Raw genomic sequence first — 14657 nt, 5'->3', positions numbered from 1 at the left:
TATGAGAGATGCAGAGCAGAAGAGACTGTGTGGAGTCCCTTCTGAGGATGTGTGGGGGCGGCGGCAGCAGGAGGAACAGAGTCCAGGCTCCTGCAGGGAGGGAGGCACGTGCTCTCAGGGGGCCCAGGTCCATGGGGCGATTTTGATCATGGTTCTTGGCTGGGTAGCCTCTAACCTTTATTCTCAGGTCCACCTAAAGATTTTGTGAGCTCCAAAAGCCTTTTAATAAATTTCTTATAGCTTAAATAAGCTGAAGTTGGTTTCTTTTTTCTTTCTTTTTCTTTACTTTATTAAAGAATATTTATTTATTAATTTGGATGCATTGGGTCTTAGTTGCAGCATGCGGGATTTTCATTGCAACACGGGGGCTTAGTTGTCTAGCGCCTTGTGGGATCTTAATTCCCCGATCAGGGATCATACCTGCATCCACTGCATTGGAAGGTGGATTCTTAGCCACTAAACCACCAGGGAGGTCCCCGAAGTTGGTTTCTGATGCTCGCAAAGAGCTGTGACTGCTACCCCGCATGGTTGGAGCCCTAAGTGAGTCACGTGATCACAGTGGAGGGCCCACTGACCCGGACCCACAGGGCCTTCACTGTCATAACTAGGAGGCCCCACACTGCCAGATCCTCCTCCTCATATATGCTCAGGAATAAGTCTGCCCAGGTTCTTCAATACCAGCTTCCCACACCTGGTGCCAGAGCCCACCAGGAGAAACAGGATCTGCAGCAAAGCTGTCCTGCCATGGGGACCACACCTCGCTGGGCCCAGAGCCTCCTAAAGCCTTTTTTGAGCACAGCTTTTTCAGGATCTTGTCCAATCTCTCTTCTTAGAATCCCTGTCTTAGATGCCTTCCTGGCCTCTTTACCTAAGGACCTCTGAAGTGTACACACACACACCCCACTTCAGCAAATAGTGAAAGTGAAAGTTGCTCAATGGTGTCCAACTCTTTGTGACCCCATAGGCTATACAGTCCATAGAATTCTCCAGGCCAGAATACTGGAGTGGGTAGCCTTTCCCTTCTCCAGGGGATCTTCCCAACCCAGGGATAGAACTCAGGTCTCCCACATTGTAGGCAGATTCTTCACCATCTGAGCCACCAGGGAAGCTTAAAGCCCCATGCTTTTCAGCAGCTGCAATCCAAGACCCCCAGTGCAGTGATGTGATGGGAAAGACCATGTATTCCTAGCAGAGACTAAGCCATGAGCCTCTGGGAGCTGGCTGCACCCCTCTGGCTCAGGCTGAACTTATTTTCACAAAGGTCTTTGCAGCAGTGAAGTTTTATGACTCAAAGAACTTTCTTGGCAAACCTTGTCTGTAGCAGCATCTTGAGAAGCAAGGAGTGTCGGGATACCTGGAGCAGGAGAACTCAGCAGGCCCTCCTCTGACCTCGAAGAGAGACCTCAGCAGGAGAGGGGTTTCCGGAGTCTGATGCCTCCAAAAATATTTGCTGCTCAGGGAACATTTCCATGGGACTGGGGACCTCTCAGGACAGTCAGAGAGGAAGTTGGGGGTCGGATCCTGCCTTTCAGGCCCCCATGTCTCTGTGTGTAGCAGCCTCCCCATGCAGGGCTTCCCACCACCCCCCAGGCTTCCAGTTCCCACCAACCAGTGCCTTTTCCCAGCTGGCCAGCTGTCAAGCCCGTGAGCTGGTGGATCTGTAGGTCGCCATGTGACCCGGGCCAGATGGTGCCCATCAACATCAGCTGCCACGGTTCTATAATGGCACCAGCCTTACACACATCTGCCTGCCGATCACACAGCACCCAGCACCTGTCTGCATCCTGCCGTCTGGGGCTCCACTCCCCCACACCCATGCCATCAGCACAGCACCCACCTGTGTCCCCAGACTTCCCCCGGAGGGAGGTCCCTCTGCATTCTTGCTCAAAAGATGAAGGCCCACAGAATGTTCCCAGCTCCCAGCAGGCTGTGGGGGCTTAATAAAGAATAATCATCCTCATTGTTGATGACACCTCAGAACAGTTTCTAAAATTTCAGTGGGGGGTGGGCAGGATTCAATATGGTAGCGGATTCAATGTGAAAGTCGTTCAGTCGTGTCCAACTCTTGGTGACCCTTCCATGGACTGTAGGAATTCTCCAGGCCAGAATACTGGAGTGGGTAGCCTTTCCCTTCTCCAGGGGATCTTCCCAACCCAGGGATCACCTGCTGAAAGGAGAGACTGTCCTGGTTACAGGTGAGCAGAGGCCCTTCCAGGCCTGGGGAAATTGGCCTGGGAGAATTGTCCTCAGAGATAGCACCCCCTTGAGGGGCCTCCGGGTAAGGCTGTCCAGGTGGATCAGCTACCCAAACTCTCCCAGACAAGCGGAGGCCTGCTGGCAGAGAAGAGACCAGAGGAGGGGCCTGTCCAGAGCCAAGCAGGAGGGGACAAAGGTCAGACCCTGTGACAATTTCAAATCCCCACTTCTATCTGGGACTTGGGTTTCCTCTGCTCCAGCATCAGTACAGCTATTCATCGCATGCTAAATTCTTTACACACGTCATCTCATTTAGCCCACAGGGTGAGCTATATTATATTAGCTGTAGCTCAAATGATCAGCTGGAGGAGGGAGGCAGCCTCAGGGTTCAGGGAGCTGGAATTTGGACCCAGGGAGTCTGATTCCACAGCTCAGGCCTAGACAGGTACACTCTGTGGACAGCCCTGGCCCAAGGGAGGACAGGGTGCTGGGCTGATGCTAGCTGGGGGCAGGCTAGAAACTCGAGACTCAGAGGGGTGAGGGCCCAGGACCCTGAAAACGAAACTACATCATCAGTTCCCACATTCACCTGACAGCCCAGAGGAGACTGACGAGGCAGAGGCCAGTCCCTCCCACGTGGTTTCAGTAACACAAATAGCCACAGGGCGAGAACATGTCCACCCCTCCTGCCCTGACAAGGCACAGAGGACTGCTTGGCACTGGTCCTACTGTGGTCCTGGAACCTGCCAGGGGTCAAGGTTGGAATGTGGGGCCCTCAGGCCACTGCAAGGGAACACAGTTGGGGCTGGTCAGAGGCCAAGCCAGAGAAGAGAGCAACGGGGCACACTCAGAGGGAGAAGAGGTGACCTGGGGGGCAAAGCACAGCGGTGCCAGGGGCCACAGCCATGGCATCTGGGCAAGGAGGCAGGGCCCACGCAGTCTCCATCACTGGGCCACAGAGATTCAGGAAGCCTGTGCTACTGACCTCCTGGTGTCGGGCAGGTGACACTGAGAACCCACATCTGGTGCCCACACCAGCAGGAAAAATTCATTCATTCATTCATTCTATTATTTAATATTTACTGAGTATCTGCAAGGGTGCACACACTGCCCCTGGCTTTCCGTGTGAACAAGACAGACACGGTCTGCGCCCTTTTGGAGCCTCATAATGGAGGAGAGCGGCAGAGAAGGGCCCTGCAGCATGGCCATCAAGGCCCCTTCCCCTGCCTTCCCCACAGGGATGCCCACCTCTCACCCTCCCTTGCTCCCACCCCCGACCGAACATTGGGCTGACCCCTCCCTGGAGTCCTTGCCCACAGTCTTCCCTGGTTCAAGGCCCATGACTGATTACTCTGCCCATTACTTCAAAGTTCGATCCCTTTGAGGCTTGGGGAGGAGGGCAAAGGCCAGGAAGCCAGGTATGACTTGGAATCAACTCACTCTTCCACCAGGCGACTTCTACCCTGGGTTCCCACTCCGCCCCTCTCCAGCAGGCCCCCTCCCACAATCCTTAAGACAGGGGGACCTGGGCCAGTTGCTCTACCTCTCTGTGTCTGCTTCCTTATGGAAAGATGAGGAAACCTGTGTCCTGCACCAGGCAGGGGCTCTAGAGTCACCTAGGTTTGACCTTGACCCCCTGCTGGACTCCTGTCCTGCCACCCCACCCTCTGGGCCACCCTATCCTCACACAACCCCTTGGGCTGGAGCCCAGGACCCAGACAGGGAGGCCAGGATGGGCTGCCTGAGAGCTGGGGGGAGAAGGCAGGGGTAAGGGGAGCCCAGGGGTGGAGTCCACAGCCCGGGCTCAGGAAACATTGTGGCGGGGGTGGCCCCAGGCTTGGAAACGGAGTTTAGCACAGTGAAGCAGGAGGTGATGGAGAGGGAGCGTCCTCCAGCTCTGGTGTCTGACATCGTAAGCCCTGTTGAGCTAGCAGAGGCAGGGCGAGGAGGAAACACGAGCTGTAACAGGACATGGCTGAGGAAGGACATGGAGAGGTGAAACTGGGTGAGGAGTGCGTGTGTGTGTTTCCATCTGCCTGGACTTACCCCTGATGCTGGGGACCACGGACCAGCAGGCCCCGCCCACAGTGTGTGGGGCTGTCACTGGGTCCTGAGTTCTGTGCGTTTGTAGTCGAGATACGCTGTGTCCCGCACTCCTCTCCTCCTCCCATGCTGGAGCCAGCTGGAGCCACCCACTTCCCACATGGAACCCCACTCAGACCATGGACAGCCCCCAGGCCTGCTGCTCAAGACTCCTGAGCACAGACAGGCCCCGGGGCCGGCAGAGCTGTTCCACAGACTCCCACGCAGGGGCAGGGGTGGAGGTGGAGGGTGGGGGCCCAGCTCTCGGACCACTGTCTGCCCCTCCACCTGCTGGGCTGAGCTGCGAGGTGCAGCGGACATCCAGGACATCCCCAGAGGGGCGGCTGCTGCCTTTCTGCCCTGTCCGACTTCGAGCATCTTGAAGTCGTCCCCTCCTCTCCGGGTCTAGGCTCCTTATTTATAAAATAAGGGGCTGGTGCGAGCAGGACCACGGCGTATGGTCAGAAGGCTGGGCACTGCACAAAAGCACTGGAGGAGGTGATGGAAGGCGCTGAGAGGCAGCCCAGTTTCTGCTTTGCAGGTTGAGGGGTCTCAGGCTGCCGCACCTGAAGGAAGGGAGGCTTTTCTTCCTCCCAGAAAATTTTACTCTTCAAGTCTTGTGTTAAAGTGGGGCATCCGCCTAGAGGAAGGCTTGTTCTCATTCTCACGAAGGTACTGAGGCACCAGCCTTGCGACAAGCCTTCACCCCACCCCCAGGGCCCAGTGTCCAGGGAGACATCCATTGCGGACCCTCCTCCGTCTGTCTCTGGAGAGAGATCTCTGGGACTCTTCCTGCCTGGCTTTCCTCCCCTCTTATTTATTTATTTATTTTGGCCATGCTGTGCAACTTGTGGGACATGGGATCTTAGTTCCCCAACCAGGAATCGAACCTGTGTCCCCTGCAGGGGAATTGCGGAGCCTTTCACCACTGGACCGCCAGGGAAGTCCCCTCCCATCTCCTTTAGATTCTCCGATGTGGGCACCAGCAGGGCCCCAGCAGACCTGCTCTGATCCCCCTCCCCATGCTATAGACCCACCTTCCGCTCTGGCCTGCCCGCCCCCCACCCTGCGGGCTTCCTCCCGCCCACACTGGACAGAACACTCAGCACAGGCCCGAGGTGACCCATTCCCAGGAGAGGACACTGAGTCTGAAGAGCGAAGTGCCTTACCCAGATCATGATGGTGAGTCCAACCAGGCCTCCCTGACTCCACATTTGACTCCAGTCGTGCACCCCCTCCCCAGCCTCACCCTTCCTTTCCCAGACCCCTCTGACACTGCAGACACATTATTTGGCTTCACTGATTTTATTTCATTAGGAAAGTAGCTGGGGAGCCCCCGGGGGGATGTGGGAATAGGGACAGTAGCCGGCTCTGTCCCCTGAGGTCAGCAAACCTGTGTGAACAGAGACGAGGCATGAAGGGCTCTGGGTGGTCCGTGCACTACTCCCCTCTCTCCTTCGATGCCCCTGACCTCCCACCTCCTATTCTGGGGCTGGGGTCCCCGGGCAGGGCTGGCCTGACTCAGGACTTAGGCTGGGGGGCTGCCCCACAGTGACCACCCCGGCACGGAGTGGGGGTCCCCAGCCCCTTACCCAGGCCTCAGGCTCAGTTGGGCGCAGTGAAGCGGCTCACGTGGCCGCTGGGAGGCGCAGTTCGGTAGAAGGGGTCCACAGAGATCAGGGTTCTGCAGGGAAGAAGCGGGTGCAGGTGAGAGAGGGGAGGGGGCAGGGAGCCCAGGCCTCCTCCCCTCTGCCTTCCCCTCTCTGCGGGGCTCAGCCCACACTGCCAAACCACAACCAGTCTTTGCCTGCCAACTCCAGGCCATTGTTGGTATAAATGTGATTTCTGAGGAATTGAATTGAGCAAAAAGAAGTCAGAGTGAGGAGACAGAACCACAGTCATTCAGCTCTGTCCCCCCCGACACCCCACCCCACCCCACCCCACCCCAATTAGCCAGGCAGGGAGCATGTCGGAGCCAGCTGAGCTCCCGGGAACAAGAAGAGGGCAGGGGAGCAGCGGTGCAGAGGAGGGGTCGCTGGGGTGAGATGGGCAGCAGAGGCAACGGATAAAGCAGTGGGGGGAAAGGCGCATCTCAGACGGGCAGACAGACGCAGGAGGCAGGCAAGGCCGGGGACAGGCCGCGGGACACAGCAAAGGACGCAGCGGGGCTGCGCTACCTGCCCACGTGAGGGTGCAGGCGCCTAAGGCTCTCCGTGGGGGTGGGGGTGGCCTCCAGGCGGGTGACCGGCTGGTTGAGGGCATAGCCTCCTGGCTTCTGGGGCTGCAGGCCACCTCGAGTCCAGCCCTCGCGGTCCAGGCCCTTGGGGATGTTCTCGAAGTATCTACCACGCGGAAAGAAGGGCAGGTTGCCGTACGTTAGCCACCTGGGCTGCCTCTGCGCTCTGCTCCAGCAGGAATCTCGGCTCCAAAGGAGCTCGCCCTGCCGTGGTCCTCCCGCCTCGTTGCCTTTGCCCACGCCACCTGCTCTGCCAGGCCCTCCTGAAGGCCCTGGCCCCTCACTCCCCTCTTACCCTGGAATCCTGCCCTGAGCTGCATGCCCCTCCTCTGTGGTGCCCCGGATACTGAGACATACTCAGGAGTGGAAAAGACTTTTGAGAGATGCCTCACTGAGACTTCCCTGGTGGTCCAGTGGCTAAGACTCCACGCTCCAAATGTAGGGGACCCAGGTTCGATCCCCCATGCCGCAGCTAATAAGACCCGGAGCAGTCAAGTATATATAATATATAATATGTGAGTGTGTCTACGTGTGTTTGTGTGCACTTCAATCGCTTAGTTGTGTCCAATACTTTGCGACCCCACGGACTGTAGCCCACCAGGCTCCTCAGTCCATGGGATTTCCCAGGCAAGAATACTGGAGCGCGTTGCCATTTCCTTCTCCAGGGGATCTTCTCAACCCAGGGATCAAACCCACATATCTTGCATCTCCTACAGTGGCAGGCAGATTTTTCACCACTATATAAAAGAGATGCCTCCCTGAGACTTCCCTCGTGGTCCAGTGGCTGAGACTCCACGCTCCCAATGCAGGGGACCTGGGTTTGATCCCGCATGCTGCAATGAGTAAGACCCAGCAGTCAAGTAAATACATACATATATATATATATACGTATGTATATATAAAGGAGATGCCTTCCTGGCCTGTGAATATCTCAGGGGTGGGAGAGGATGGGGGCTGGGAACTCCATCTCATCCATTCCCCTCTCAGCGTTGGACATCTCTTCCATTTTGCCAGTTTCCACTGAGCTAGCCTAGGCTGGGTTCTGAAGGTGCCAAGATGAGTAATATGTGGGCCCAGCCCTTGAGTTTACAAAGAAGGGGTACAGAGAGATAAATGAAAAAAAAATCAGTAATCACAACCCCCAGGGTTCTGGGCGCAGGAGGAAGAAGCAGCGTGCTGATGCTGGTGGGAGCTCAGGAAGTCGGACAGGTGGGTGGAGAAGGAGAAGGTGGAGGGCTGAGGGGTCTGTAGGAGCCTGGGGAGGGGCAGGGACACAGCTGTCCCCAGTGTCCTGAAGGAGGCTCTGCCCCTCCTCCTTGCCCTCCATGGGAACTGCAGCAGCCACGCACATCATGATCTGCTATCGGGCTCAGGCACTGCTTCTGCCCTCTGAGCCTCAGGGTTTCCATCCAAAAGAGGGGGCGTTTAGCTCCAAGGATCCAGGGTGGATGGGGAGAGCTCCCTGGGAGATGGAGGAGCTGGGGGAGGGCAGTGTAGACGCAGATGACGCATGCTGACACACAGATGACAGATGCCGTGAGGGCAGGATTTTCCTAAGAATCAATCTCCTTGCTCCCACTTGTTTGTGTGATGCCCTCCCCACCCAGTGCTGGCCGGGGCAGCCCCCACCGTGGCTCTAAGGCCGCTTCCTCCTGGAAGCCCTCCTTGATGCCCAGGACACTCATCTTGCCCAGGGCTCACACAACAGAGCTTACCTTCTGAGGGTACGTGGAGCCCTCCTGCCATGGACTTAGTGTTGTCTTAGCAGATGCTCTGTTGCACCACGTGGACCCCGTAGTACCCATTATTCCTTCCCTGCCCACCCATGACCTGCACAGCATCTTTGGGAAGGCTGCCCTTGGGTTGTTGAAGCCCACTTTGCCTGGGCAAGGAGGTACCTGGGATTTAACATCACCCCTGGGGACAGTTGTTAACCAAGGACCGGCAGAGGTGGGGTATAAATACCCCAGCTCTCTTACTTCTTGGCCCGGATCATTCTGAATTGTATGTTTTGCACTGGTTTCTAGAGTCTTCCCATGGGATATCTGGTTTAGTAACACACTACTGTTGGCCACCGGCCCTTCCTCATCATGCTTACTCCCTTCCTGACATCCTCAGTAAAGGGCTCACACCCAACTCCTCGGCTAGGGATCTGCTTCTGGGGGGAACCACATTCATCAAGTGTTGGGTCCTCACTAATTATTGTAAACTCATTACTTGTCCAGCCTCAGTCTCCCTGTCTGTGAAGTGGGTACCAGCTTCACAAACCCAGATATAAGTAATAGGGAAGGGGGCTCACCCTTGGTTGTAGGTGGTCAGGTAGCGATTATCCATGTCAGGGTCATAGGGGCTCCGGACATAGCTGGGGTTGTTAAGGCTGAACCCTGAGGGCTCCTGCACCAGAAGGTCAGAGAGGGGACTTGTCAGGTCAGGAGGGGAGTGGGGATTTGGGGCTGGGGGGTGGTACCGCAGACCTCACCTTGTTGCCCACGGTCTCCCGGCCAAGCAGGGCAACATTTGTCTGTTGCATCCTCTGGGGAGACTGGAATTGCCAATGGTTCATGCTGCTGGGTTCTGGGCAGGGAGGGGGCACCTGGAAGGGACAGAGCCACAGGAAGGGTGGCTGGGTGGCCAAGGCAAGGCAGCAGGATGGATGGAGGACAGGCAGAGAGCCCCAGCAGCCCCAGCCCCAGGACGGTGTCCCTCCTCCTTCAACACCCAAGTCACTGCTTTGAACACGCTCCTCACTTTCCAGCCCCTAGGCCTTTGCCTCTCCACCCAGGGGTCCTTCCTCCGCATCTCCAAAGATCCTGATTCTTCCCATCCTGCCTGGATCAAATGCCACCGGGTCCAAGAAACCTCCCTGTCCCTTCCCTTCTGAGTTGCTCCCCGCTTTGAGGGAGCCCCCTGAGGCCACTCACTCTGGGATTCAGGGTCCTCTCATTCACTCGGCTGAAGCCCGTCTCCCGCTCGGAGCCTCTGGCCAGCACTGGCAAGAACTCATCCCCCTAAGGCAGCAAGGAAGCCCCTGGTACAGCTTCCGGCACAGCCCCCACCGCCCCACCAGAGGACCCCAGGCTGCAGCATAGACATCCCTGCCCCCCACCCCCGCCCTGGCTCCAACCCTGGCTCAGCTTACATGAGGGTGGGAAATGGGGAGAAAGTCCGACTTGGTGACACTCCGGCCAGGGAGGAGGACCTGGAAAGAGGCCACAGGGGAGCATCAAGCCAGCAGAGGCAGCAGCTCCTCTATCCTAGGTACAGAGGACAGCTCAGCACCAAACGGGAGAGTTTGGAAGAAGGGAAGGAGCATGGTGCTGAATGGGAACCAGCAGGCCATGGGTCTTGTCTAAACTCCAAGTGACCTTGGCTACACTGCTTTTCTTCTTTGAACCTCAGTCTTCTCATCCGTCAAATGGGGGAGCTGACCAAAGTGGTGATTTTTGCCCAAGTTTTTTCATCTTGTGTTTAGACAAAGGCATTTGCAGCATATACATATTTAAAGCTAGAATTCCCCCAGACTGGAGGGCTGCAATCACCTTGAGTCTAGTGGGTCCCAGCCTGACTTACTGGGTCCCCAGGAAGGGCCTGGGAGGGTGGCTGGAAGACGATGGGGTTCTTGTTGGACTCTTCGGTGAAGCCAGTCTCCTCCTTGGCACCAACTGAATTCTTCTGCAAGAGATCTGCAAAAGACAGCCCTCCCTTGCTGGCCTGGGACCAGCTGGTCCCACCCATATGGCTGCCAGTGGCTCAGGGTCCCAGTAGGTGGGGAGGGAGGCAGCTCCAAGGATCTGGAGGCCTGAGCCACCAGGATCATGGGTACTGGTGGGGGCTCCAGAGTCCAGGGCAGAGAGCAGATGAGGAGAGCACAAGGAAGGGCAGGCTTCAAGCAGCCATCCTAGGCAAGTGAGTTGTCCTTTGGAGATCGGCAGGCCTAAAGCACAGAGGTCAGGCCGGGGAGGATAGTTTCCCCAAGCAGCCTGTGAGTCCTTCTTGTCTTCTGCTGATACCTCCTTTAGTGTTGTGCCAGCTCTGGGGTCCCCAGGGATTCCCTCCCCACGGGTCGGGGGTAGGGATGTGTGGTGGGATGGTAGCTAGAGCTCCAACTTGCATCTGCCTACCCGGCTGATGTGACGGCTCCTTGAGATACTTGGAATTATACTCGGAAGTCATAAAGCGGGGGCCCTGGAACAGAGAGAATGGAGCAATGGGGCACACAAGGTGGGCCAGGGCCTGCAGGCGGTGGGGGTGGTGCTGGCTCTTCAGTTCTCTGGGCTCTGAGTAGACCTGCATGGCTCTTTGAGACAGGAGGGCCGGCAACACTTTCCCTCCACTCCCTGCCCCCACACAAATCTTTCTTTCATCCAGTGTCACAGCACCCAAAATTCCAGCATGAGAGCACAGCTCCTCTGTGACGACTGAAACTAAGTCACATCCAGGGTTCTCTGGTGGTCCAGTGGTTAAGAATCTGCCTTGCAATGCAGGGGGACACTGGTTCGATCCCTGGTCCAGGAGGATCCCATATGCCACAGAGCAACTGAGCCCGAGAGCCACAACTACTGATCCCACGCGCCGCAGCTGCTGAAGCCTGCGTGCCTAGAGCCTGTGCTCCGTAGTGAGATAAGCCACCAGAGTGAGAGGCCTGTGTGCTGCCAGCAAGACTAGCCCCCACTCACTGCGTGCAGCAAAGAAGACCCACCACAGCCCCAAAAAAGACCTACTAAGTCACATCCCACACTGGACTCCAGGCCTGGAGCCCCTGAGAGCCAGAGCCAGGGGGGACCCAAAGAGAGAAGAGAGACTGAAGGGAGGAAGTGGGTGCTCACAGAGCACTGGGCCCCTGGAGGGGGTCAGGAGAGACGGGAGCTTGGGGATTAAACCCAAAGATACACATAAGGGGGACCACTTTGATGCTGTCTTAGAAACACCGAATATCAAATCCTTGGCTCACCCCTGTCTTTGTGTGGGCCCTGAGCCTGCACTGAGCCAGCTCCATGGGTGAGCCAGCTCAGAGCCTGTCCCAGGGAGGAAGGAGGAGGTGGGTTCTGGCCCCTCTGCCGGCACAGGGCCCTCATCGGAGCCAGGCACTCACATGTCCCGCGTTCTCCCACTCCAGCGATCCCTTGTTCTGCTGCTGGTGGAGCAGGGGCGCATCCTTGGGCTCCAGCCCCGTGATGGCCTGGGGCCCATAGTCCTGGGTGTCAAAATGGACCTTCCTGACCTGGGAGGAGGGAGCAGTCAATTTCCATCCTGTTGAGGGGATGGCAATCACTTCCAAACTCTGATTCTGCCCTTGACCCCTGCAGAGGATCTGCACAGCAGCCCGAGGGTCCTTCTACAGTGAAGCTGGGCCAGGACCCTCCTCTGCTCAGAGCCCTGCGGTATCCCCACCAGACCCCAGGTAGGATCCCACATCCTGACAGCGGCCCACAAGGACCCGGCTCCTCACTCTGCTCCAGTCTCCTTCCTTCCTGCCATCCCTCCTCCTGTCAGATGCTCCCGCCTCAGGGCCTTTGCACTTGCTGTCTGGACTGCCTGCTCTTCCCTCACTTAGCTGCATCCAGAGGAACATTGACCTCCCTCAAGTTTTTGTCTAATGTCACCATAGCAAGCTCTTTTCTGACCCTCCTGACTTGCAGGGGAAACTTTCACTTCTTCACTCCTTGCCCCTTCCTTGTTACATTTTTCCCTCCAGCACATATCACCTTCAAAAATAGAAGAGGTGGGACTTCCCTCATGGTCCAGTGGTTACAACTCTGTGCTCCCAATGCAGGGGGCATGGGTTCAATCCCTGGTTGGGGAACTAAGATCCCACATGCCACACAGCTTGGCCCAAAACTTAATAAATAAAAATAATAAGAGAGGTGTTTAGAACGTATGGTTGCATGAATGAATGACAGCATCCATCCTGGTGGTGGTGATGATAATAAGGAAGTGTTACTTGTTAAGTCATGTCTGACTCTTTGAGACGCCATGGACTATATAGCCCACCAGGTTCCTCTGTCCATGGGATTCTCCAGGCAAGAATACTGGAGTGGGTTGCCATTCCCTTCTTCAGGGGGTCCTCCTGACCCAGGGATTGAACCCGGGTCCCCTGCATTAGCAAACAGATTCTTTACGGTCTGAAACCCCAGGGAGGGTTTCATAATAAGGAAGACGGTCATACAATTACAGAAGTGAAAAAGATGGGGATGCCTGTGCAAAAGTGGGGATGGTGATGTGGCCATGGAGATGTGGATGGGACGGGGGGATCGTGAGACGGTGTTGAGGTTGAGGTGGGGAGGGAATAGGACTCGGGGGTGGTGATGATGGTGACGGGAGTGGAGATGGAAATGGAAGGGGACGTGATGGGGCGTAGGGTGCAGTCAAAGTGATGCAGGTGAGTGGACCCCAGCCTACAGTGGCTCCTACATGCCCAGTCATCTCAGCCTTGACCAACTCTTGGCAATGCAGCCGCACCCTCTGGAGGTATCCCCACTCGGGCCACCCTCTAGCGCTTCCTCCACCCCAGACTCGGGCTCCCCGTCTCCCCTGGCCCTGGCCCAGCACTGACCTCCTTGATGGGGGTGACCGCACTGGCTTTCTCCCGAGAGTAGCCAGAGTTGGTCTGGTGCAAGTTCCAGGGCAGTGGGTGTGTGCCATCGGGCACCTCCAGGGGGCGGTAACTCTGACTGGTCACGGTCTGGAAATTGTTGCAGCCTTGTTCCCTGAGGGTGGGGCAGGAGCTATTAATACCGGCGCCACCTGTCTTTGTCCCCTGCGGGTCGTCCACCTCCCTCCAACCTCCCACAGCTGCCTCAGGAGTCTTCTTGCCTTTGGGTCCCAGGCTGAGGACCAGTCCCTGAGTCCCCCAGGACCCCAGACCCCAGGCGCAGAGGCTGGAGTTGGTCTGATGAGGTCCGATGGCCCTGAGGGCTAAGGCCTGGGAAGGCAGGGGGTGAGGAGGGGTTGGACAGACTGTACCCCGTGGCCGTGTTATCCAGGGCATCGAGATGCGGTTGATAGGAGACCACAGGCCGGTAATTTGATTTGTAGCCTGTGCCTCTGTGACTGCCCACGCGGGGCTTGAAATCCTCCCGACCTGCCAGACGGGAAGCAGGCAGACAGGACTGAGGGTCAGCAGGGTGGGAGAACAGTGACCGGGGCTTCCCAGGCAGGGCCAGCATACTTCACGCCCACCCACCAAGGTCTAAAAGGCAGTCCCCATCCTGCCCCATGTGCCAGGGGTGGCTCCTACACAAAGGAGCCCTCACCGTAGGCTGTACAGTAGCTGGTGGCGTAGAATTTCAGAGGGTCTGTGCAGCCCCCCGAACTCATCTTCACATAAGGGGAGACAACCCCCAGGGGGAGTTTTCCCATCATGGTGCTGTGGGGCAGGGCCCCGGGGGGCCTAGGAAGGAAGCACACGGAGCCCTGTAGGTCTGGCAGCCCAGCCTGCCCCAGGCCCAGGTTGTGGGGACCACAGAGGGGGTGATGGAAGCCTTCACAACGGCCTTCCTCCCAGGTCTGTGCCTTTCCACCAACACCCTCAACTGGAGAAAGGACTAGTGATCGTCAATACGTAGCAGCCTGTGTCTCATCTCGCTTTCCCCACATCTTATCATCAACCCCTCCCCCATTTTACAGCTGGGAAACTGAGGTTCTGAGTGATGAAGGCTTAGCTCACAATAGGTGGCAGAGCCAGGACTCCCCAGTCCTATGTGAACCCACACACGCCCTCTTCTGGGGACTGAATGGCCAGACTACTGCCCTCCCTGGGAATTCTTGGCCACCCCAGCTCCGAAGCTCACTCTCAGCCCCAGGCTCCATGTCTCTCCCCTGGACTCCCCCATCCTTGCCCACCTCCCACTAGAAGTTGGCTTGGCTCTCTCAGGCTCTCTTGGGGCCCAGCCACAGTTGGCTCCACCCTTACCTGCCCTCCGCAGGGGCTCTGAGGTCGGGCAAGAGGCTGCAGGAGGCAGGAGCCGCTCCAGAGAAGCCTGAGCCCTCAGGGAGGTGGCCAGGCCAGGAGAAACAGTATGTTGCCTAGCAACAGGTGCCTAGCAACAGCGTCCCCTGGCCTCTCAAACCCTTCTAAAGCCAGGGCCCACTGGAGGGCTGACCTGGCTAAGAGAGGAGGCCAGGAGCTGCCCAGGCAAGGTCC

At 57.3% G+C, this 14657-nt stretch overlaps 1 protein-coding gene across 3 annotated transcripts; it reads right to left on the bottom strand.

Moving 5' to 3' along the window:
• Nucleotides 1-5564: 5564 nt before the first annotated feature.
• Nucleotides 5565-14542, bottom strand: PPP1R32 (protein phosphatase 1 regulatory subunit 32). 3 transcript variants are annotated; one of them, XM_005226888.5, is made up of 14 exons: nt 14427-14542; nt 13768-13904; nt 13328-13595; nt 13068-13221; nt 11607-11735; nt 10636-10699; nt 10085-10197; nt 9654-9713; nt 9436-9522; nt 8994-9107; nt 8814-8908; nt 6456-6620; nt 5871-5962; nt 5565-5671 (listed from the first exon to the last, which is right to left on the bottom strand). In XM_005226888.5, exons 2-13 carry the CDS (start codon nt 13874-13876, stop codon nt 5884-5886), a joined length of 1437 nt encoding a protein of 478 aa, XP_005226945.1. In that variant the 5' UTR covers nt 13877-13904; nt 14427-14542; the 3' UTR covers nt 5565-5671; nt 5871-5883.
• Nucleotides 14543-14657: the final 115 nt, after the last annotated feature.

The sequence above is a fragment of the Bos taurus genome, chromosome 29 (assembly GCF_002263795.3).
Source record: "Bos taurus isolate L1 Dominette 01449 registration number 42190680 breed Hereford chromosome 29, ARS-UCD2.0, whole genome shotgun sequence".
Lineage (NCBI taxonomy): Eukaryota > Metazoa > Chordata > Mammalia > Artiodactyla > Bovidae > Bos > Bos taurus.
Note: the sequence above shows the minus strand (reverse complement) of the source record. Positions and strands in the feature narration are given on the sequence as shown.